The sequence below is a fragment of the Panthera leo genome, chromosome A3 (genome assembly GCF_018350215.1).
Source record: "Panthera leo isolate Ple1 chromosome A3, P.leo_Ple1_pat1.1, whole genome shotgun sequence".
NCBI lineage: Eukaryota > Metazoa > Chordata > Mammalia > Carnivora > Felidae > Panthera > Panthera leo.
The window spans coordinates 20,770,518-20,793,623 of NC_056681.1; the positions used below are offsets into that span (position 1 = coordinate 20,770,518).

The 23,106-nt window shown below is 49.7% G+C and overlaps 1 protein-coding gene across 6 annotated transcripts in view; it reads right to left on the reverse strand.

Moving 5' to 3' along the window:
• Positions 1-1,580: 1,580 nt before the first annotated feature.
• DHX35 (DEAH-box helicase 35) overlaps positions 1,581-23,106 on the reverse strand; it is a 66,161-nt gene continuing 44,635 nt past the window's right edge. For 5 of the 6 annotated variants that reach the window (XM_042930975.1, XM_042930973.1, XM_042930969.1 and 2 more), the window contains 9 exons: positions 22,286-22,340; positions 18,764-18,859; positions 16,868-16,962; positions 14,887-14,964; positions 13,251-13,380; positions 11,030-11,111; positions 9,097-9,168; positions 6,342-6,453; positions 1,581-2,811 (listed from right to left, as the gene is read on the reverse strand). In XM_042930975.1, coding sequence (XP_042786909.1) covers positions 2,767-2,811; positions 6,342-6,453; positions 9,097-9,168; positions 11,030-11,111; positions 13,251-13,380; positions 14,887-14,964; positions 16,868-16,962; positions 18,764-18,859; positions 22,286-22,340 — 765 coding nt within the window. In that variant the 3' untranslated portion in view covers positions 1,581-2,766. The remainder of the gene's footprint in view (positions 2,812-6,341; positions 6,454-9,096; positions 9,169-11,029; positions 11,112-13,250; positions 13,381-14,886; positions 14,965-16,867; positions 16,963-18,763; positions 18,860-22,285; positions 22,341-23,106) is intronic. The other variant, XM_042930971.1, reaches the window with a different exon arrangement.

Consider the following 23,106-nt stretch of genomic DNA (forward strand, 5'->3'; position numbering starts at 1 on the left):
ATGTAATTGTCGCCATCATTTTCTAAAAGAAGGAACGTGTAGCACCAAAAATGAAAAAAAAAAAAAAAAGACTAAAAGGTCTCTTACAGACTCACTTCAGCTTTTCAGAATGCTCATTACTCCATGTCCGTCATTCTGGAGGGGCAGCTGGTAAAAGTGTGGGGCCGGCACCACGTGACACCCCCCCCCCCCAAAGGACCAGCCAGCCCATCGGCACTGGGGCCCGCAAAGCTCAGCTGAGAACAGGGCAGAAGGCCCGAGGGGACCCCGACTGAATGGCAGTACCCGGGCCACCGAGAGCAAGCAGCGCCGGTCACAGGCTGCCCCGACGTCGGACAACAGTAGACGAGCGCGGAGCTGGGACCCTGCATCCGCCAAGTTCACAGTCGAAGTGAAACGTTCAGTTGGGACAGCACAGACAGGGCGGGACATGAGCACGATCTACGTTCACAAGGAAAGAGTCTTGTCGTGAGGAAGCCTCTTCTGGGTGCTGCCCTGGCCTCTAAGTGCCACCTTGGCCTCTGTGGTCCCTCCCACGGGGTAGCTCTCGCCCGCCCACCAGCCCAGTCACTTGTCACCAGCACACAGCCTGTGTGCCCAGGCTGTGCTGAGGGACTGGGTGAGCGGCGCCGGGCCAGGGACCCTGTGACGGCACCCTCGGGGAGACTGGTGACAGGAAAAGAGCCACCAACAAAGAAAACTCCATCTCGGGGGTACAGGACACCACCGCCTCTATGATGCTTCCAGCACAAACTCCCCCCACCCTCTCACCTGAGCACCTGCCTTCAAAGGAAGACACTCAGTGCTGTAGAAATGTCACTAAAAACACCTGAAAACCTCTGATGAGCCCCAGGGAACTGGCTGTCGTGAAACTACACGGGGACAGTCTTGGGGTGCCAGGCAATGCGGCCACGATGGCCACGGTCCCCACTTTCTCCTTCAGGCAGGGACGTGGCTGACAGACAAGCTACATTCTTGTTCATACACAGGAAGGGGGCCTTCAGCCAGGTCGGGCCTTTGTGGCTGTGCCCCGGACAGTGACGATCCTTCTCTGCCTGTAACAGCAGCCCTGCTGAGAGCTGCCCTGAGAGGCGGAGGTACAGGGGCAGATGTGTCCGGAGCCAGTGACACCCAGGGAGAGGTAGCCAGTGACGCCGTGCTCCAACCAGTCTGTGCACTGCCCCACCCCCACCACCTATTCACTCTCCCATTCTGGATCCCCAGCCTCACCCCAGAGGGTTCGGATCTTGTGCCTTTTCTTCCTCCCACCTCCCACAGCGGTTTATTGCGATCAGCCCTGGTCCTAAATTCAGACCTTACTGACCCTTCTACAGAATGATCCCAATCAGAAACTGGCAAAACTTAGCACCTCTTTCGCACTTTATTTAAACAACATCTCATGGTTTGCTCGAATGAGCTCCTGAGGGCACATGGCTCCATCGACCTCGTTTTATGAGGCTTCCTGTGTCCATGGGGCCTCAAAGGCTACTGTGCACCAGATCATCAGGTTTCTTAGCGAATGTCAGCCCCTCTCTCAGAGTTCACTGGACCATGTTAAAATACAGACCACGAGTACCATGGGCGGGAGGGAACATGTTTACTTTAGGTAGAAAGGTTTACTGTTATTAACAAGTTATCACTATTATTTACATGTTTACAAAATGGAAATAAAAATGACATACATATTTGGTGCCAAAAGTGGCACATCCAAACTAAGATCGGTACAAAAATAAATTTTCAAGCTACATGTTTTTAAAATAAAGGTCATTGAAACAGTAAGGGGAAAAACACCTGCATCGGCATGTGCTGAAACGCAAACGTCATCACGGCAAAGAAGCCCCGGGGCAGCACTGAGACCAGGGCCTGCTGGAGGGACTGCCCCAGTGTTCTCACAGAACCCAAGCAAACAAAAACCAAATATACAAGTTGTATTCCTGAGCTACAGAAGCTTAGAGCCTCTAAACGGTTGTGAATTTCTGCGACAGAGGGTTCCCGACGGGGTTTGAGCTGACGAGCTCACCGGTGCTCAGCTGATGGCATCAGGACGTGGTGTCGTCGTACGCAGACAGAAAGCTAAGCCCACTTGTGAGAGAGAGAAATCTTCTCTGCTAACAAAGGACAGTGCGCACGAGTCCTGCCTGCCGATCACCAAGCCTTGCGCATCTCCTGCCGCGTACAGACAGGGACACGGCACAGAGGGAGAACAGAAGCTGCTCAGCTGGGGAGCCCCTGTGCCCACCAGACACGCGCCTCAGTGACTCCAGCAGAAACTGCAGTGCGGTCTCCTCCCTTCGTAGACGCATGCTTGTCACACCTGGCAGCGGACTTCGTTGGTCAGCACAGCCGTGGCCCCGCCAGGGAAAGCGAAGCCAGCCCAGCAACCCTCATCCACCCTACACAGCACTTCTGCCTGCGGTGGCTAGCTTTCCTCCTGGTTCCCCAGGAAGCTGGGCCAGAACTCTGTGCCTGCTGGAAGTGGCATGCTGGGTCAGCGAGGGTGCTGAGTGAGCAGAGAGCCCAGCCCTCCCCCCCCAACTCGGCCTGGGTGCGGCACAGCGGGATGCCTGCTCATGCACAGACTCCCCCGGGATCCCAGCAAGGAACGCGAACGTGGAAGGCAGCGGGAAGGAAGGGGCTAACGGACGGGCTGCGGCCCACTGCAGGACAGTGGAAGATTCCATGTGAGCCGGGGCCTGCTCACTACCCAGGGCTGGGGGGCCACAGTGTGGAGGAGAGGGCACCGAGGCCCCTGCGGCTGAGCTCTGCTCACTGGTCCTGGACCTTGGCCCTTTTCGCTTTGAGGGACAGGTGCTGCAAGAGAAAAGAAACACCAGAGTTAGGGGTGCCCAGAGACCGGACTTCACAACGCCCACATATACAACCAAAGCCACCCTCTGGCTCACACCTTCTCAGCAGACGCCATGCCGCTCGGGCAACAGTCTGGAGGGAAAAAGCCCAAGTGACGGACAAAGGCCATGGACCGGCTTTGGGAAGGCACAGCAGCCCGAGGCCCAGCCCGCCACGGACGAGCCTGCTCAGCCAGGGCTCTGCGGGAAGGTGTCAATGGAACATGCTCTCCCTCTGCCCCAGCCCCTGGGACAGCACTGCAGCCACACCTTCCGTGCTCAGGGGACTGGGCTCAGGCTGCAGGTCACTTCACGTTTCCAGGAATTTCTTGCAAATGGTCAAGGAACCAGGAAATGGAGGAACCATTCCTCCTCCCCTCAGGAACAAGGAGATCCATCATTTCACCAAGCATCTCCGCGTGCAAGTGCGTGTGCTCGGGGCACTGACCCCCGTGCACCCCCTTGCCAGTGCGTGTGCAGGGAAGGCGCACAGGAAAAGGACGCCTTTTTTTCCTTTCAGAAACGTTGCTCTCCACCAGTACAACGTACGATGTACAACATCATCATGGGCATCGGATGATAGATTTAGGGTTTCCATCAGACTTGATGTTCTAAGGTAAAGTCAGAAGTGCCGGAAACTGTGAAATATGCATTTAAGGCAGAGTATGTAAACACATGCTTTTGATAAAGGACCTCTGTTTACCATCTGAGGTATCCCTGGTATCCCCTCGACAGTCACAAACAAGCAGCCAAGGGATCTTGGAGGAACTCCCAATCGGACTGCCAGTCCCCAGCACGCTCACGCCCAGCACCCGACGGCCGCACACCCACGTGGGCGGAGGCGGCCGCGCCACTGCCGAAGGGGAGTTGCAGGCCCTGGAAGAGCGCGGGGTGCAAAAGATGCCACACACCACCGAGCACGATGCACCAGTTGACGGAGTGAGTGGGACACAAGTCTAAGGGAGTCACAAGAAGTCTCCTTCTAACCGCGTAAGCTGGAGAAAGGACCCATACGGGCTCTTGCAAAGGCCCTGGTTAGGGTTCTTCCTAGATCCCAAGGGCATCTCTGAGAATCAGGACATACAATTTAAGGACAAGAAGGCGAATCTCTGAACGGGTCACCCTGCTGCCTCCAGCTGGGAGTCATTTCTCTCCTCCCCACACTTTACCCAGTGTGACCCCTCCAACTAACGTGAGACGCTCACAGCCCTTAGCTTGGGGGTGAGGATGACGTCATCACGCCTGTGGGACCGTTTTTGGTGCTCATTTCCGACAAGAATGCTGAGTATGAACACAGCCGACTCTGGACCATTTCAGGCCCCTACACAGGGTGAGAGTGACACTCTGAAGACAACAGCGATGGAACGTCACCACAGGTGCCAGGAACAGAGCCGGGGATCACGGGTTGGGGGGGGGGGGGCGTGGGGCGCTATGTTCCACAAAGGAGCATCCACCACATGTGGGCAGCCACTGGGACCTGAGGGGCTCCTGGAGAAGTCCGTTCATTCTGGGCAAGTTCATACAGAAGGACCTCTGAACCGTCTGGGTAGGAAGGGACCGAGGTTCTTGGGGGGTTTCAGGGTCTTCGCCTGTACAGTGAAGGTGTGGCACTGGATGACCTGTAGAGGCCCAGGCATCTCTAAAGATACTCCGATCGCAGGCAGTGATCTGAACGGACTGATGAGTGGACCACAGGCATCTGGAGAGAAGAGGCCAGTGCAGAAACCTGCGATTGTCATTTTCTTCAAACTCCTGGGGGCTCTCTGCCCTTTAACTTGCTGGGCTCCAACTGTGGTTCCGAGCTGAGAGGGGAAAAGGACCCAGCCTCTAGGTCAATCCTGCTCCCCAAAGAACGAGTCCAAGACAGCTCTGGGTTCTCCCCTCGAGCCCCCGCACGCTACGACCTGAACCAGCCCTTCCCTAGCGTGTCGCTCTCAGCTCCCAGCCGGCGGCTCTGCCCACGTCTCCTGGACCTCAGAACTCTGCTGTTTCCCACCCGAAAGGTTCTCGGGGGCAGACGCTCCCTCACTCCAGGTGTGTTCTTGCCAGCCGGACCCAGCACGGGCGACACACTCTGAATTCCGATCAGTGCCTGCGGCTGATCTCGTTCCCAGTTGAAGTATCCGTATGAGGACATGTGAAGAACTATACAGGCTTGAGATAGTTTTCCTTTGACTGGATAAGATTTAAATACTGTAAGAAAGTTCTGGAAGAACAATGTCCCCTGACGTTGCTGGAGGGGAAGGGATGAGAAGAGCTTTCCATTTATGGGGCCACAACTCAAATGTGTCCCAGAGCTGAGCAAGTGAATTAATACACAAGTGAAGCAGGACTGTGGCCCCGGGACAGTGACAGTCACAGCGCGCAGCCGCTCCTCACCCCTGCTGATTGCTGCCGACGGGTCATGCGGGCCCAGTGCCGGCAGACTTAACATTTCGAGAGAAACTTGAAATCCATATTCATCGTGAAATCTCCCCATTTTTAGATGCGCCCGTCAATCCAAGTTTTGGGTTGAGGACACTGCAGTCTGGTTACGACCCTGATGACGTAACAGGTTTTGGACTTTCCGTTCTGGGGCACACAGTGGTAAAACTGAAAAAGTATCTGAAGCAACTGTCTTTGGGCACTGGGCAACAGATAGCAAGGCAGGAAGAAAGAGAAAACGAAAAACAAAACCAAACTAATTCAGACGACAGAAAACCACCAGCAAGATGGAGGACTTCACTCTAACCATTCCAATAACCGCACGACGTGTGATTACGCTGAACCATCCAGTGAAATACAGGACGCAGACCAAACAGCATCAGTCAACGGAAGTTTGTGGACGCTGGTTTACCTGTTTTCACGCCAGCCTTCCAGATAGAACCACCACTCAGTTAAAGATCTTATTAGAAGAATGTATGGCCTTCCCCCCTCGCCCGATGAACAGACCATTTTTTGGTGAAAATAAAGAAAACAGGACCATGGGTCTCCTCTGCAAGGCTCACCACCCTGCGGGCCCTGCGCGTGGGCCGGGCAGGGAAGAAGGACAGACGTTCACGGTAATGCCAGCGCTCAGCATCACCCACCACTGTGTGAACCACGCCGGGTTTAAGCTCGCACACCTGTCTGTGTTCTTTGTGAGGCAATCTTCACCAGAGAACATTTGTGCCACTCCTTGTGAACATGGTCCAAAGTGTGATGTAATTTCTTTCGAAGAAAAAAAGCAGAGGGGGAGAGGAAGAGCTGAAGATACATTCTCTTTGTTGTCTTTTAGGCTGGAGGGATTATTTCTAAAGAAATACCTCTAAGCGCACTTCACTTCACGATGAGCAAATGGTACAGTGCTTTTACCCAGAATGGGGCAGAGATATGGTAGTGACCTTTTCACCCCATGCACTTTTGAGGGGGAACAAACTTAGGGCACTAAACGGGCGTGGAGCACCGATCTGTACTTCAACATACGGAGTGGCAGCTAACGGGTGGTTTTGAGGGACGGTCTCTATTCACCCCTACCGTTCCTTGTTGATAGAAGTGCGGAGCCAGCTCCAACAGCCAAGCAGACTCAATGGCGGTCACGTCCCTCATGTAGTACTTGGAGGTCTGTATGACCTCATTGTAGATGACCCTGCAACCAGGAGAGAACATGGATTTCCTGTGTCTCACAATGAAAATCAAGCACCACGGCAATCAGAGACGGTGGGTTCCCCCTCCCGTTCACGAGGGACCCATCGCGTGCACCAGAGACCACACACAGACGCGTCCGCGCTGCTCGCTCGCGCCTCATGACCTGAGGGGTGGGTAAGTGTGTCCACTTTACAGGCGAGACTCAGTCTGACATGACTGTTGTCTGACACGTCAGGTCTGTTCAGACTCGTGTCTGAGCATCTGTTATCAGCACAGGACCTTTCCGGATTCCAGGTCTGCATTTACAGAACTCTCAACAGAACACCTGACTCTATTAGAAGATGCAGAAATAGAAGCAAAGACCTACCTGATTCTGAAGGGGATGGAAATTAAAGAGACACAGGGAGGTTCTTAGAGATGAAAACATTCTCCATCCTATTTGGAGTGTGGCTTACATGGGTGTGCACAGGTGCCAATGAGCTCACTGTACATAAATTACACCTCTACTTAAGAGAAAAAAGGAGGTGGGGGGGGGGGGGGTTGGCCTGAGGCTGAGGTAAAAGACACCAAGAGCCAAGAAGATCACTTCAAATCCCCAGATTTTAGAATGCATTTTTAGATAAGATACCGTTTCTGAGCGCCCGAACTGCTGATTCGGGGCTCCCCTAACAACTATAATCACCCAGCCACACTGCCACCGTGCGCCCTTTGAAGCCGGCAAATAATCGGCTGTTGAAGGGCGGATCCAGTGAAGGGGGGCCGTCTGCAGAAGCAGGAGGGGAAGGGTGCTTCCTCGGCCACCCTAAGGTTACGGGGCTGCCTCAGGAAGGGCCCTATTCAGCCACGCTCCCTTTGCCCTTCAGGGCTCCTTGGGAATGAAGCAGGAAAAAGAAGTCTCCCAAATTAAGCAACTCCCAAATTAGTCATCCCGAAGTCAGCAGACCCTTGGGGAAGGATCTAGAACGGAGATTCGCTTCCCTCTTCAACTCATCCTGCACACTAATGGACAGAGTATTTTAATCCATTAAAAAAAAATTTTTTTTTAACGTTTGTTTATTTTTGAGAGAGCGAGCGAGCAAGAGAGAGACAAAGAGAAGATCTGAAGTAGGCCCTATGCTGACAGCAGACAACCCGATGTGGGGCTTGAACCCACGAACTGCAAGATCATGACCTGAGACCAAGTCAGATGCCCAATCATCTGAGCCACCCTGGTGCCTCGACATCGGGTAACATCTCTAAACCCCGAACTGACTGACCAAGCCCTGCGCTGGCTCAGCAGCTTTTGGACCTGCACTGGTTACAGGACAGAGTCTGATTCCTTGGTCTTAGGGACAGGATCTCAAACTTGACCCCACATCAGATCACCTGGAGGGCTTGTTGAAACTGGCTGCTGGACCACCCCCCCACCCCCACCCTGCCCCAGCTTCTGATTCAGAAAGGCTGGGCAAGGCCTGAAAATCTTCCTTTCTAACAGGCTTCCAGGTGAATCGGATGCTTACCTGGAGATGACACTTTGGAAACCACTACTCTGGGGTGCCAAGTACCTTACAATGGGCCTTCTTGCCCTCTACTTTCTCCTGCCGTGATCCCCTCTCCCCTCTCCACACATGGCACGCTCTTGCCTAGGCTTCTCCACCTAGCTGTGGTGAAGAACCAGCTGTTATTGTAAAATTTTCCAATCCGTCGGGAAAGAAATTATTTTTGTAAAACACAATACAAATGAATTACTAGAAAAATGAGATTTGAAAAAGACATACAAAAGGTAGGCTCCAGTTCTCTATTATTAAATTGGGCAGACAAAAACTTAACCTAAACGTGAAGCGCCTGGATGGCTCAGTCGGTTAAGCATCCGACTTCGGCTCAGGTCACGATCTCACGGTTCGTGGGTTTGAGCCCCGCATCGGGCTCTGCGCTGCCAGCTCGGAGCCTGGAGCCTGCTTCGGATCCTGTGTCTCCCTCTCTCTCTGCCCCTCTGCTCATACGCTGCCTCTCTCTCAAAAATAAATACACGTTAAAAAAAAAAAGTCTAACTGCCTCCTTTTAACTCGAGCGTGTGTCTCTTCCTCCAGGCATGTCGCAGACTTGCACTGCCTCCCAGACCACTTTGGGGCAGGCCGCCCCGATGACTCCCCACTTCTCAGAAAGGGAGTTCTTCACGTTCCCATGACTTTGCTTCCTCAGTCTGTATTCCCTTCTCATCCTTTCCTGCCCAACAACTCCTATCTGCAAGCCCCAGAGCAAATGTCAATTCCTCCACGAAACCAGCCGTCACTCTCCCTGGCACATGAGGTGCCAACCTCAGTGCTTTCTATCCCTCCCCCGGGCCCTTGTCCTGAGGTGCTGGATGCTCAGGCCTGTGGCCCAGAACCCAAATTCGCCTCCACACTGCTGTGCCCAGTGCAGGGTTTGGCATCTAGTCTGTGGGTGAAAACGAACATTTGCTGAGTCCACGAATGAGCAGAGGAACATCACCATTTGCATAAGGAAATCTGTGACAGGGCAGAATCCTGTGGACGACTCAGCGTAACAAAGTCAACAAATGTGTACTCCTGGCACAGTGCCAGGCCCGGGGGCCCAGGGGTGAACGGGAACCAGGCCTGGCCTTCTGAGCCGTTACTAGGCTAAGGAGTAGGGGGGTGCTCACCAGCGAGGCGGCTTCTCTGCGTAGAGGACCGAGGCAGGGTGGATATGTAATTCATGGTCGTCACGGATAGTCCTTGCGAACAGAAGAATTTAATCGGAAGTCAGTTTGAAATACTTACAGCAGGACTCTCCCACAGATGGTTCATATTATCAACAAATATATGCAGATCATACTTGACTCGGCCGATTGTTCTCTGTATATTCTCTAGAGCCCTGACTGACCCCTTGCCCGCTGCCCCCCGGAAGTCAGGAACAAATCACGCAAAAAAGGGAAGAGGAGAAAAAAACAGCATGTGGCCATTCGGGGAAAAACATGAGAATCATACTGCTCTGCCCACGTTTATGTTTATCTTACACACGTTCTTTTTCACAACAATCTCCTTAGGGAGAGAAATACCATACATGGTTACCTCTATAAACTTTTCTATTCCACAAAGTAGTAAAGATAAAGACCATGGGGGACATAAAAATAGGGGAAGAAGAAGGTTAAGTATGGGACCATCCATTTCTCTGAGACAGTATTTCCAATTCCAACTCGGATTTGATCCAATTTAACTAAAAAAATAACTACAGAAACACAACAGTAAGATCCGATCACAGGAGAGCATGAACACGTTAGAATGCTGCCACCCAAACCCTAATTATGGAGTGTTTTCTGTGGGTGCCAGGCAAGCAGTTCGAGCACCATGGGTGAGCTCCTCTCCAGATCTGTAATAAACCAACATGCTGGGGTCCTGGCTGCGCCACCAGGTGGCCTGAGCTCATTGACACTGAACTTTTGTCTCAGAGAAACTGACTGACCACTAAACCCTGTTATGAAGCCCTTAGTTGAGGACGCCAGTGAAAGAATTTTTTCAATACCGGTAGAAATTGCTTATTAATACCCTTGAGGCAGCTGGGACAATCAAAATGACAACAAAATGACAGGCCTCACTGGAGAAGCTCACAGGCCTCCCCAGAGTTGCCTCCAACATGGACAACTCAGTGCCGGGAGGGGGAGCTCATCATGACGGGCAACAGAATCAGGACACTGATCACGGGCTAGAAAACTTGGCCATACTAGTATGGAACTGGTATAGAACATACCAGAGGTAAATGTCAAGGGCAGGGGCTCAGTCAGCTACTAGGATAGCAGATGTAAGAGACCTGGCTGCCAGAGCTCAGTGCAACTCTGGGCTCGCTCACAAAGCCCGGTGTCTGGGAGGGAACATCGTGGCTGACCTCCCCCCAGGGAATGGGAACAGAGTATTTTCTGAGGGAAGATGGGTAATGACAAAATAGTATGAGGAGGAAATGCAAAGAAAAGTCGGGGAGAAAGCCTTTGGATTGCTCCCGTTTGAAAGAACAGATGTACTTTGAACAGGTTCCGGTGAAGTTCTGGAGCAGAACGGCCGAGGTTCTGAGGTTATTAGGAGGGTGTTGGTGACCAGTGATTTTCTGCCCAGAAAGTGGAACTGTAAGAAATGGGATGTGGTCTGGGGCAACAGGCAGATCCAGCGCCGGAAGAAACACCTGCCAACACCCACAGACCAAAGTTACGGTGCATCAGGGCAGGCCGGGGTCTCGGTCCCCCAGATCGCTAGAGACCAACTGCCGACGGCCAAGGGAGCTTCTCCTGGAAAGACAGTCTCTAATAGTCCCTTCTGGTTGTATTATTCTGTTATTAGAATGGAAACATTTCCAGCCTCCAGGCTTGTAATTGTCATCTTTCTACAACCTATGGATGGGCTAAATATTTGGGAATCATTTCCGTGAAGTTAAGATATTATGCTTAAAGCTATGTAGTTAATCTCAACTGACCTCTGGAAGCAGGCAGATAAAGACAACTTATTTAACTTAATTTCTGTACTTTGCTGGCACATCAGCTTTCTAAGGGGGCTGGGTCATTTTTAAGATTTCTCCTTTAACAAATGACTTTGCAAGGTACTAGTTACCTATAAGCTCCGGTGGAATGAAACCTTGCTGCATTGGCAAAGAATCCCGAAACAAGGCACCTCAGGACGGGATCCGGATCACCTGTACAAGGTGGCAAACAGAGTGATGCGTGAGCCCCCGGCCTGCCCTATACTCTGCCCGCTCAAGCCTGTGCTGTGAGGCCCCACCCAAGGCTGTTTCGAGCCTCCTTGAAACCCCGTCCTGAACCAGCCCCAGCCCCATGCCTCCTGGTGCCGGATGCCTGCCCTGGCAGTATCCATGGAGGCCCCACCCGCCCACAACTGGCTGTTGAGGGAAGCACGCTGAACTGTCCCTTTAACTTGGGATGCCCCAACCTTCCTAGGCCACAGGATGACCCAACCAAGGCTGGGCACCAGAACCCAAGAGAGCACACCACAGGCTGGCCAGTGACCAAAAACTCCTTTTTAGGAGACAATCTTGTGCGAATAACGTTTCTTCCGCAAGACACAACGTTATTTCTGTGGTTATGAGCTACTGCACGTAATTCTTTGCAAGTTTCCAAATGTTCCATTTTGATTGGCATCTGTATTGCTACAGTGATCATCTTCCAAGGATACAGCCTGACCATTTATGAGATGATGTCCACAGGACGCATTCCAAATTATTATGCAAAGCATAAGGTCACGGAGGTGGCTTATGACATACGGTATTTCATTCATTCTAAGGTTCACTCTTTTTTTCCCCTTTAACTCACTGAAATCAGGACAGCATTTTGTAATTATACGTGACAGTACTTTTTTCTTTCTTAGTGGTACATAAAATAACAGCATGCCTTACAAATGACGGCATCGTAGAGCCAATGAAATACAGTATGTCCGTAAATAAGTTCCCAAAAGGTGGTATAATTTACAGAGCCATCAACAGTGCAGAACAATGTCAGTTTCACTGCATTCTTACCGGCAATGTTTTGGCAAAAAGGCACCCCTTCTTTTATTGTATGTTTATCAATTACTATCCATAGTTCTTCTTTTGTGAGTTTTTTATCAACTTGTGCCCATTTATCAACTTGGAAACTAGTGTTTTTTTGGAGCATGTTAAAGGAACTCATTCTATGATAAGCTTTTTAATTTTTTATCTCTTAGATCTGCTGAAAATATTTTCATTATTTGCATTTTCTTTAACATCTAGAAGTTTCAAATGTGTAATTTACTGTGTTTCCATGATTTTCTCTATTGTTCCTCAGCACAGAACTGATAAATCTCAAATCTACATTTCTAACCACAATCTGATCCAAGATTTAGTCTCTTCTCTCCAACTGCTGCCCAAAAGAAATTTCTACGTAGACCATACATTCTTATCATTATCAGGGTGACATCACTTCCAAAGGGATGAAAATGGGCTCTTGGGGGCAGGGAAGGGGGAAAATCTTAGATATTACAATGGCTATGGCCCACCAAGGCTCAACCCTACTTTACAGAATCTTATTCTCCTTCGTATTTAACTTCTCTCGTTAGGAAGAATTTTATTTTATTTTTTTAAATTTTTTTTTTTTTTTAAGTTTGTTTATTTTTGACAGAGACAGAGTGTGAGCAGGACCTGGGGAGGGGCAGAGAGAGAGGGAGACACAGAATTTGAAGCAGGCTCCAGGCTCCAAGCTGTCAGCACAGAGCCCAATGTGGGGCTCGAACTCACGAACTGTGAGATCATGACCTGGGCCAAAGTCGGACACTCAACCGACTGAGCCACCAGGCGCCACCAGGAAGAATTTTAATTTCATGTAACTTTTCTCCTGACCGAGGGGTTGATAATGAAAAACAGGTTAGGAAACACAGATGTAGAAGTAAGGCTGTCATCTGTCTGCTAAGTGACAGGCGCTAGATCAACTAACTTCAGGCGGCTCTTGGTTTCAGCTCAGGTAATGATTTCACGGTTTGTGGGTTCAAGCCCTGTGTGTGACAAGTGCGGAGCCTGCTTGGGATTCTCTCTCTTTCCCTCTCCCTCTCTGCCCCTCCCCCGTTCATGTTCTCTCCCTCTCTCTCTCTCTCAAAACAAATAAATAAACTTAAAAAAAAAAAAAAAAAACCCTCAGAAATAAAAATGGACCTTCTTAGAAAAAACAGGCTACTTTTACACGCTCAGCTTTTCACCGACACATGCCTGTGAGCCCCGTGCCGCACATCAGCACCACACCAGCATGTCCAGGGGTGTGAGTGAGCAGCAGAGAAAGGGGCGCCCCCGGGAGAGGTGGCCTGCTCTTACCTTCGCTAGATTTCTTGGGCACTTGAAACTTGACAAGAAGCTTCTTCAACTGCTCTCGTACTGTCGCAGCTCTGACAAGACCCTTGTAATTCAGGAAATGCTCCTGGCACCACTGAGAGTTTTTATTGTGCTGCAGGGCGACCGAGACAGAGGGTGAGTGAGAGACACACAGACAAGTTCTCGACCACGGCTAAGCTGCGAGGCGCACCGCTTCCTCATGGGGACAAGAGCTTCCGGTGCCGACGGGCCCCTTTCGACCCCACCTCCCTAAACGGGCGCTGACCACCGTGCACCGTGTGACTGCTCTTCCAGCTCAGTCCCTGCGCTCAAGGGCAAAGGAGAACGTGCTGACAAGCAGTTGTTTCCTATCTGAAATACCCACCCGGGTGGCAAATTATCAGCAAGAACCACTTCCCTGTGGGTCTTTGTCAATTAACTTTGTAAGTCAACTTTCTCCGAGTTTATCAATCTGCGAGACTACAGGTGAGCAGCACTTGCCAATCTAGAAATAATGTGCAAGTTATTATTATTTATCCCCAAAGTATGATTTTTCTATCAACAGTGCTTAATTTTATTCTACATTCCTAAGCATGATCATTATGTCTTACACTGAGTTACTGCCGTGGGAATGTTATGTCTGAAATTATGCCGTAAGCCAGAAAGGACGATGTTTCACATAAGAAGATGTAATTCACAGACTTTCGGAGGCAACTCCGCATGACGATGGTGTAGACCTGTGCTCGCCCTCCCCTGGTTGAGGGAGCCTCAGACTGCAGACGGCACGCTGTGCCGGTACAAACGAATTCTAACTGAAGTAACTCATAATTCATGATCTCAGTTAAGAGATGGGGCTTTTCTGAAGACTGTTCATTAACTGAATAATCTCCCTTAGATCTCTGGCAAAACAAAAATTCAGTACCTCCCCTCTTCTAAGAAAGTATTTAAGAAAATGATACAAGATACTGAAAACCTGAAGCATCTAATTTCCCCCTCCCACCCATTCCTATATATAAGAGATTTCTTATGGTTTTCATCAGCTTTAGAGCTGTCAGGACAGCTTTTCAGCGGTTTTTAGTGACAATTTCAAGCCGCATTATTTGCTTAGTTTTACAAAATGTTAAGAATATTCCAGAAAAACACAATAAAAATGAACAGTACCTACGGCTAAATATGGGTACGGCGTGTGAACAGACACGGGTCCTCACCACACGCCCCTCCCACCCACGGCCTGTCACGTCATCTCACACGCCCAGAGACAGCTCTGGAGATGCCACTCAGGGCCTCGCTTATTTGGCAGAAAATAGAACAGGACTTGGTATTCAGATGCCGGCTAGTGCGAACCAGCATCACCGGCGGGCGTAAGGCAGTAGGGAGAGCGCGGGCCCTGGAGGGGCATGGCCAGCCGGCCACGTCTCCAGGCAGGGGAAAGCCAGGGCGACTCGTGCGTTCTTCCAGGCAAAAGCGCACCACGGACACTGGCAGGGGCCCCGCCCGTGGATCAGAAGTCCTGGCAATAATCTAATAGGAAGATAGGAGGTCTCTCGGTCATTCCTTTATAAACTGAACCTCTGGACTCCCCACTCCTAGCTCACCTCGAGTGGGGTGGAGGGGCCTTTTGGGTGGGAGCTGTGCTTACTTTGATAAACGCTTCATACACGTTGAGCATAGTGAGATGATCACCCTCCTCCACAGCAAATTTTCGGTGCACTCGCATCTGGAAAGAACAAAGTTGACTCCTGTGAGCCTCCTGTACCGGGAGCTAACATCACGCGGTGAGCAGCTCATGGCCTGCGTAGTCAGAAAGACCTGGTCTGCACCGACGCTAGCTCTGCCTTCCCTGAAAACCTGACTAGTGACGTAACCTTTCTCTTCCTCAACCTCCTCATCTGTCAAATCAGGGTATCAAACCCATCGAGACTGTTGTAGGATTAAGGTGATTCACTGTAACACCGGCCACAGATGTCAGACAGATGTCAGCGTTCTCGTCTCTCTCCTCCTCTGTGCAGTCAACACCACCTCTTCCAGAAGAACCCCTCCAGCCCCCACTAGAACGTAAATTCTAGGGGGCTGGGCGGGGGCAGCTGTCTGGCGCGTGGGAGACACTGTATTTGTGGGCTATCACCAGCTGCACGATCCTTTCAGACCCCATCTCTCAATTTTCCTTTCTGTTACCTCCTGGGCAACACCACCCTGCTCCCGGGAGTTCAAGAAGCAGCACGTACGATACAGGTTTGAGCTCACAAATACACTCATCTGCACAATTTTCTCCTTGCCTCAAATACCACATAATTAACCAACCTACCTACCCGCCTCCCTGCCTTCCATCCATTCCTTCATTGACTGGTATTTCCTGAGCACGACCAGAGGCCAGGCGCTGTTCTAAGCACTTGGAATGTAACAGTGAATCAAACAGGGGTGGGAGCAAAAACCCAACAGGTTAACGAGCCAAACATATACTAGAGCAGGTGGTAAGAAGCGCTGGAGGAGAGCAGGGCAGCGGAGGGGGTGCACCGCCACGGGGACGTGCTGCCATTTCAGACATATGGCGGTCAGGACCTCAGGTTCCTCACCTTGGAAATGAGTCTGCCTGTTCTGAAGGAGGAGCGTGAGATTAACAGAAAAGCAAACAGGGGAGCCTGGGTGGCTCAGTTGGTTAAGCGTCCGACTTCAGCTCAGGTCATGATCTCGTGGTCTGTGGGTTTGAGCCCCGCATCGGGCTCTATCCTGACAGCTCAGAGCCTGGAGCCTGCTTGGGATTCTGTGTCTCCCTCTCTCTGCCCCTCCCCTGCTCACGCTCTGTCTCTCTGTCCTTTGAAATTACATTAAAAAAATAAATAAAAAGAAAAAAAGGAAAAAAAAGATAATAGAAAAGCAAACAAACAAACAAAAAAACAATGGAGGAAATGGACATAACCACCAGGCACAGGGACAGGCAAACTTTACAACATATGACACGACTGTCAGGGAAGGGGACACCAGCCCATAAGAAAGTCTCTCCTCCCCGGCACACACCCAAGCTGAGTTCCCGTGTGTGCAGGGCGGCCGCTTCTCGGCCTCTTCCCGCAGGAACCATCCCAACCTCACCTGGCCCGCCTCACCGCCAGGGGCTGACTTCCCCAGTCTCCCCAGCACCCACTCCTGCAGTGCTGTCTGGTGCCGGGCCTCAGGCGGGGGGCCCTGCCGTCTCCTGGGCTCGGAGCGCCCCTCCACCAAAAGCAGCCTGCTGTGCCTAGGCACGACTCATCACGTCACTAGTGTGTGCCACCCGGCTTGTCCCGGAGCAGCCTGAAGGCCCGTCTCCCTTATGGGGAAGTCGGCGGGACACAGGTAAGACCGGAGTCTCTGGACTGTGAAAGGCAACTGCCCCATGGCTGTGCAATCACAGACGAGTTACCTAACCTTTCTGGACCTCCACCTCTAAAAATGGTGAGAACGGTGTCTACCTTCCAGGTTTACGAAGATACAACGGAATGAGGCACAATGTCAGGCAAACACTGCGAATGCACACAGACTCCATCTGCACAGCCCTGTCATTGGTGGCTCCGGGGTCCTTTCAACAAGGAAAGCCCAGAATAAAGACTTAGGTAGGAATGGCTTGGGGAAAAGGCTGAACTTACTGCCTGAGACTTCTGGTTTGAGGGGACCACAAAGATATTCTGGATTTGCATCATGGCTGCAATGCTTAGAATTTCCTGAGAACAGCCAAAATTTCCTATAAAACAAAAAAAGCACGTTTGATTTCAAACACATATTGTGTCGCTGAGAAGTGAAAGACATCTTGTTATTTTCCTTACACCACAGTGTCAACCAAAGTCATACATTTCCACATGAACACTTTCCCCTGCTGAACTTAACGTCCCGTATGTGGCCCCGGTGAAAGCAGGCCTGGGAGGATTCTGAGAAAGCACAGCCTCTGGGCTCAGCAGCTGACGGGGGCGGGAGGGCAGGGGGCCGCGTCACTCGGGGCAGGTCCGCTCCACACCGGTTCCCTACTCCCATGTGGACAGAGGATCCTGGCCAAAACCCAAGAGGGAACAGAGGGGCAGCAGGGAGTGTGTGGGCTGTCTCCCCTCTGTGATCTCTCTCTTCCTATACCCTCCTCTGGGGTGGCCTCCCTCTCGCTAGGGCCCACCCCACCTGGCAAGCTCAAGGCACACGCAGACCAGGGCAGCACCCTGCCCTGGAAACTGGGTCTGTGGCAATCAATGCCTCAGGGCACTGGACAGTGAGAGCAAACTGCACTGCCCGGCCCCCTTCCCACAGCTCCCTGCCTCACGACCGATATGCGCCCCCCCCACCCCAAACTTAAGAGTCCCGCTTCTCAGTGTAAGCCTGAGGTCATCCAGGCACTCCTAAACACAAGTATAGCTAACTCCCACCATGCTTAGTCTGGCTTAGTCTGAAATACAGCTTTGCAAATTCCTAGTGAGTGCACAAGCTAGCCAAAGGCAAGAAAAATTCTTACTTCCTTTCCCACCGGGGATGGTGGCTGGGGGGAGAAACACAGAAACTATAGTCTCCAGATGATTCTGACGTACAATGAGAAGATCTCTGACTTATGAACTTAACTCATAATGTCACAAAAATCTGAAGGCGTCAGAGAAGTTGGGACCCTCGTGTGCTGGGAGAGGGAATACAAAACAGTGGAGCCTCTGGGGAAAACGGTACGGTGCCTCCTCAAAAAAATTATAGAGTTACCGGGTGGCCCAGCAATTCCACTGTAAAGTATATACCCCAAAAAAGTGAAAGCAGGGACTCAAACAGATGCTCGTGTGCCCGTGTTCACAGCAGCACTATTCACAACAGCCAAAAGGTGGGAGCCATCTAAGTGTCCCTCTACAGATGAATGGAACATACACACAATGGAATATTATTCAGCCTTGAAGAAGGACATTCTGACATGTGCTACAACATGAATGAACCTTGGAAGACAGTACATCAAGTGAACTAAATCGGTCACAGAAGGACAGACACTGTAGGGTTCCACGGAAGTGAGGTTCCCAGAACAAATTCATAGAGACAGAGAGGAGAAAGGTGGCTGCAGGGGCTGGAGGGGAGGGAATAGGGAGTTGGTATTTAAGGGGTACAGAGTTTCAGTCTGAAAAGATGAAAAAGTTCTTCTGGCAGGTCTGGAAGTGGATAGTGATGGGGTTGAACAACAATGTGAACGTACTCAATGCCTCAAAACTGTACACTTAAAAATGGTTAAAATGGTAAATTTTATGTACTTTTTACCATAATGAAAAAAAAAAGAAAAAAACTTCTCTGTTTTTTTTTTTTTTTTTTTCAAACAGGTCAGGCGTTAGGTCCAGGCCCCCAGAAAAGAAACAGAAGTTTTTGCTGAATTAATGACAACAGACACTGAATCCCAAGTTAACAACATGCCCCACATCAGACAGCATCATGGGAAAGCTCCTTCGCTCCTCAGAAGATTCCGTGCCCTCTTCCCCAGGGTGCACAAAAGTCGAAGAAGTTGGTGACAAAATCAATGAGAACTGTCCGTCTCCACCTACCTGATTCAAGCAGCATTTTTGCAAACATGGGATTCAAAGGAAACTCTGCTATTCTCATGCCAAGCGGTTCAGTGAGGCGACAGTCTTTGTCCAGACCTGCCAGAAGAACAACAACAAGGAAAATCAGAAGGCACGTACCATTGTGTTGGAAGATGTAGTTATCGAGAGAATAAAAGGCGATATGTGCTAAAAAAGATACCCAAAAGATGAATCATGCTACCAAACTCCATTGACACCGGGACGGCTGTTACAGTAAAAGAAGAAAAGATCCCCTCTGGGCTCCTGAAGACCCAATTTTGAAAAACGGAGACTTCTAACAGCTTCTATTCAAGGACTGAATTACAGGGAAAGGGCCCTGCAGCCTCCCCTCCTTCCCGCTCCCATCACCCACCCCAGAGCCTGCTCTTTTCAAGTGCAGATGTCCCAGAATGGCATCCTGCACCGTCTGTTCCTCCCGCGGTAAGAGAGCAAGTACAAGGCCAGCGACTCTGAAGCCGAACACTTGCCCACATCTCTCTTGGATGCCAGCGCCAGAAGTGTTTATCCAACTGCCTCCTGGGCAGTCTACTGAATTGGGCGGGTCCCAGTTCCCCACATCCCTCCTTGTCTCTTCACCACTAGCCAATATACAGGGACTGGATTCCTGAGACGGTGACTATTTATTATTTTACTACCGTTTAGACTGTTCCCAAGGTGTGCCGGCCCAGAGAGAGTGTGAGCTGCAGAGCTCAGAGTAAGACAGAAAAGGCAATTTCTCTTCTGTTCCCATGTAATCATCTCTTGAAAGGTGGTAATTCGGCTGGTGACTGTTAATTAAGTCAGGTGGTTCCCCCTGCCTTCTCCAGCTTATTCAGGGAGGTGAAGAAAGAGAAAATAATTTTAACTTCCATTCTGTTGGACTGGAGGAAAATCAAGCCAGATGAAAAACTATGTAGTCAGTGTTCCCTCATACTCGTTACAGACTATCCCAGGAAAGCCGACTCTCGGGTTCCTACTACACGCCTGAGAACAAGGGATGGAAACCAGCTCACACTCTCCCTGGGCTGACGCGAGGAAGACCCACCCAAAGGCCTTTTAAATCACTGACGATCTTTTAAATCAGTCATTGGCTATTCCTTCCCAGAGAAGTATCATAAAGGTAATGAATACAGATGGACCCCATACAAAAAAATTAACCCATAAACGGATCACAGGGTCACCGCGGTGGCTCAGTGGGTTGAGCGTCCAACTTCTGCTCAGGTCACGATCTCACAGTTGGTGAATTCGAGCCCCGCATCGGGCTCTCTGCTGTCAGCACGGAGACGACTTCAGATCCTCTGTCCTCTCCTCTCTCTGCCCCTCCCCAGTTTGCGCTATCTCTCTCAAAAAAATAAACATTAAAAAAAAGGGGGGGGGGTCACAGATGTACTAAATGTAAGAGCTAGAAACTATAAAAACCTTTCAAAGAAAACCTAAGAGATATCCATGCCCATGGGTCGGGCAATGGTTTCTTAGGTTAACACACCAAAAGCACAAGCAACAGAATTAGAAATACGTATACTGAACTGCGTGAAAACTTAAAGCTTTTGTATTACCAATGGTACCATCAAGAAAAGTGAAAAGCCAACCCACTGAGTGGGAGAAGTATTTACAAATCACAGATCTGATAAGAAACGTATACCCAGAATACATAAAGAACTCCTCCAACTCAATAATAAAAAGACAATAACCCAAGGGAAAATGGGCAAAGGATTTGAATGGACATTTCTCCAAAGTTCTACGAATGGCCAACAAGCACAGGAAAAAGTGCTTAACGTCATTAGTCACTAGGGAAATGCAAATCAAAACCACAAGATACCACTTCATATCCACGAGGATGACTATAACACAAAACACAGATAACAGGTGTTGGCAACTTGCTCGAATGTTATTATGTGAAGCAAGTGGAATCTTCATACACGGCTGGTAGGAATGTCCACCAAAAACTAGCACACAAACGTTTACAGCAGCATTATTTGTATTAGCCAAAAATACAAAAATTTTGTATTTGTACAAAAATCAATTGCTCAGTGGATAAGGATACTATCTGGTATATCCAACCCACACGATGCTATGTTATTCAGCCATAAAAGGGAATGAATTATCAACACACACTACAACATACATGAACCGTGAAAACATCGTGCTGAATGAAAGAAGCCAATCGCAAAAGACCACATGTATGTGACTCCACTTCTGTGAAATGTCCAGAACAGGCAAATCTACAGAGACAGAGATTCGATTAGCAGTTGCCTAGGACAGTTGCTAGGAGGAGGGGACAGGGAGTGGGAGTGAGCACGAGTGGGTACGGGGTTTCTTTCTTAGGTGATAAAACTGTTCCAAATGTTCTAAACGTGGGGTGATGGCTGCACAACCCTGTGAATATACTAAAACCACAGAACTGGACATTTTAAATGGGTAAGTTCCACAGTATGTGAATTATACTTCAATAAAGATGTTAAAAACAAAACAATCTCAAAGGACAAAACCTCTACTGAAACTCACTACCATACCAGACATTATGCTCACTTGGGGCAACATTCATAGAAAAGGTAGGTACTTCCTGAACAGATGAATTCAGGCTACAGTTTCCTCTATCTTAAGATAAACACTACATTTTTATTTATTTTTCATTAATTTTTTTAAAGTAGGCTTCCCATCCAGCGCAGAGCCCAACATGGGGCTTGAACTCGTGACCCAGAGATTAAGACCTGAGCCGAGACGAAGAGCTTAACCAACTGAGCCATTCAGGCTCCAACACTACATTTTTTTTTTTTTAATTTTTTTTTTTTTTAACATTTATTCATTTCTGAGACAGAGAGAGACAGAGCATGAACGGGGGAGAGTCAGAGAGAGAGGGAGACACAGAATCTGAAACAGGCTCCAGGCTCTGAGCAGTCAGCACAGAACCCGACGCGGGGCTCGAACTCACATACCGCGAGATCGTGACCTGAGCCGAAGTCGGACGCTTAACCGACTGAGCCACCCAGGCGCCCCTCCAACACTACATTTTTAAACGAGAGAATAGAGGTTCCTCGATAACATGGTGTTTCCTTGCCCCCAAAGAATTCCACAGGCTGGTCATCAACCCAATTCTCCACAGGGAACTCCAAGAATGGAATGATGGGGAAGAGGGAGACAATAGTGAGCCTGAGATTTCAGGACGCAGTGCAGGGACTGAGAAAAAGGTCTGGAGAGGTAACACCTGAAATACTGGTAGGCAATCTTCTAGATGTCTTTCAGGAGTGTGGCTCCAATGATGGTTATTAATAACTTCTGATGTACTGACATGCTTTAGGTATTCATTGTCATAAGTGGACTTCATCTATTAATTATGATCCCACCTTTTTTATTTCAATAAAGCTTAAGCGTTATTAAAAGGATTGTATATGTGGGGAGAACCAATCCCACTCCTAAAGACACTAAGAGCCCTAGTGTGAATACAACCTACCTAATACCATCTATTAGTAAACAGATTAGAGAACACGGATGAGACAGGCATACCTCCCAGAGCATAGAGTAACTCCAATGCTTGAACCATCGACTGTGCTGGAGGGGGCTGTAAAAACATAAAAATCCTCCTAAGTTAATTTTTTCGGGTACCAGACACAAAATGTGACTCTTTCCTGCTCAAAGCCGCTCTTCCCTCTTACGTGCCCCATACTTCCCGGCCTCCGGGCCTCTATTCATGTCAGCACCCCCTGAGGTGTCCTTTCTCTCCTCAGCATCCTTAGTGCTAATCGGTCTTCAACCTCAGCTTGATTAAACATTGCCCCTTGAAGCGCTCCCCACGCTCCCTTCCATCAGGAGCGATGGCTCCCTATCTTGAACAACCTCCCTGTTTTTCTCCACTCCCATCGGACATTTCTGATTTTTTTACTTCATGGTCTCCACCTTCCATTCCAGCAGCCCTGGTGGCCAACCCTGGACCACCCAGAGCCCGGCTCCAGGCCTTGCCTACAGAGGGCAAATGACAGAGGCGGGATCTGAATTGCTGAAAACAACAGAGAATGCGAGGCAATCTGAAGTTAAGCAAAGCTGCTATTGTGACCTTCAGTCTGATTCTCTGAATCCAAATCACATCCCTAGTATTTTCACCTAACCACACACACCTAGTATTTCTCTCTGGCCTCATCTGATTTGGGACCGTACGTGAACACTATATTTTAAGATAGCTGGAAGGACTGCTTATGTATAATTTTAGTTTGTTTTTCTCACTGTATGATTTTGTTTTCATTGTGTTTTTTCACCCATAGAAACTTCACCCTGATTATTTGGATGGCTGCATAATATTCCGACAAGGTCATACTCTGTAAAGTAAGCAA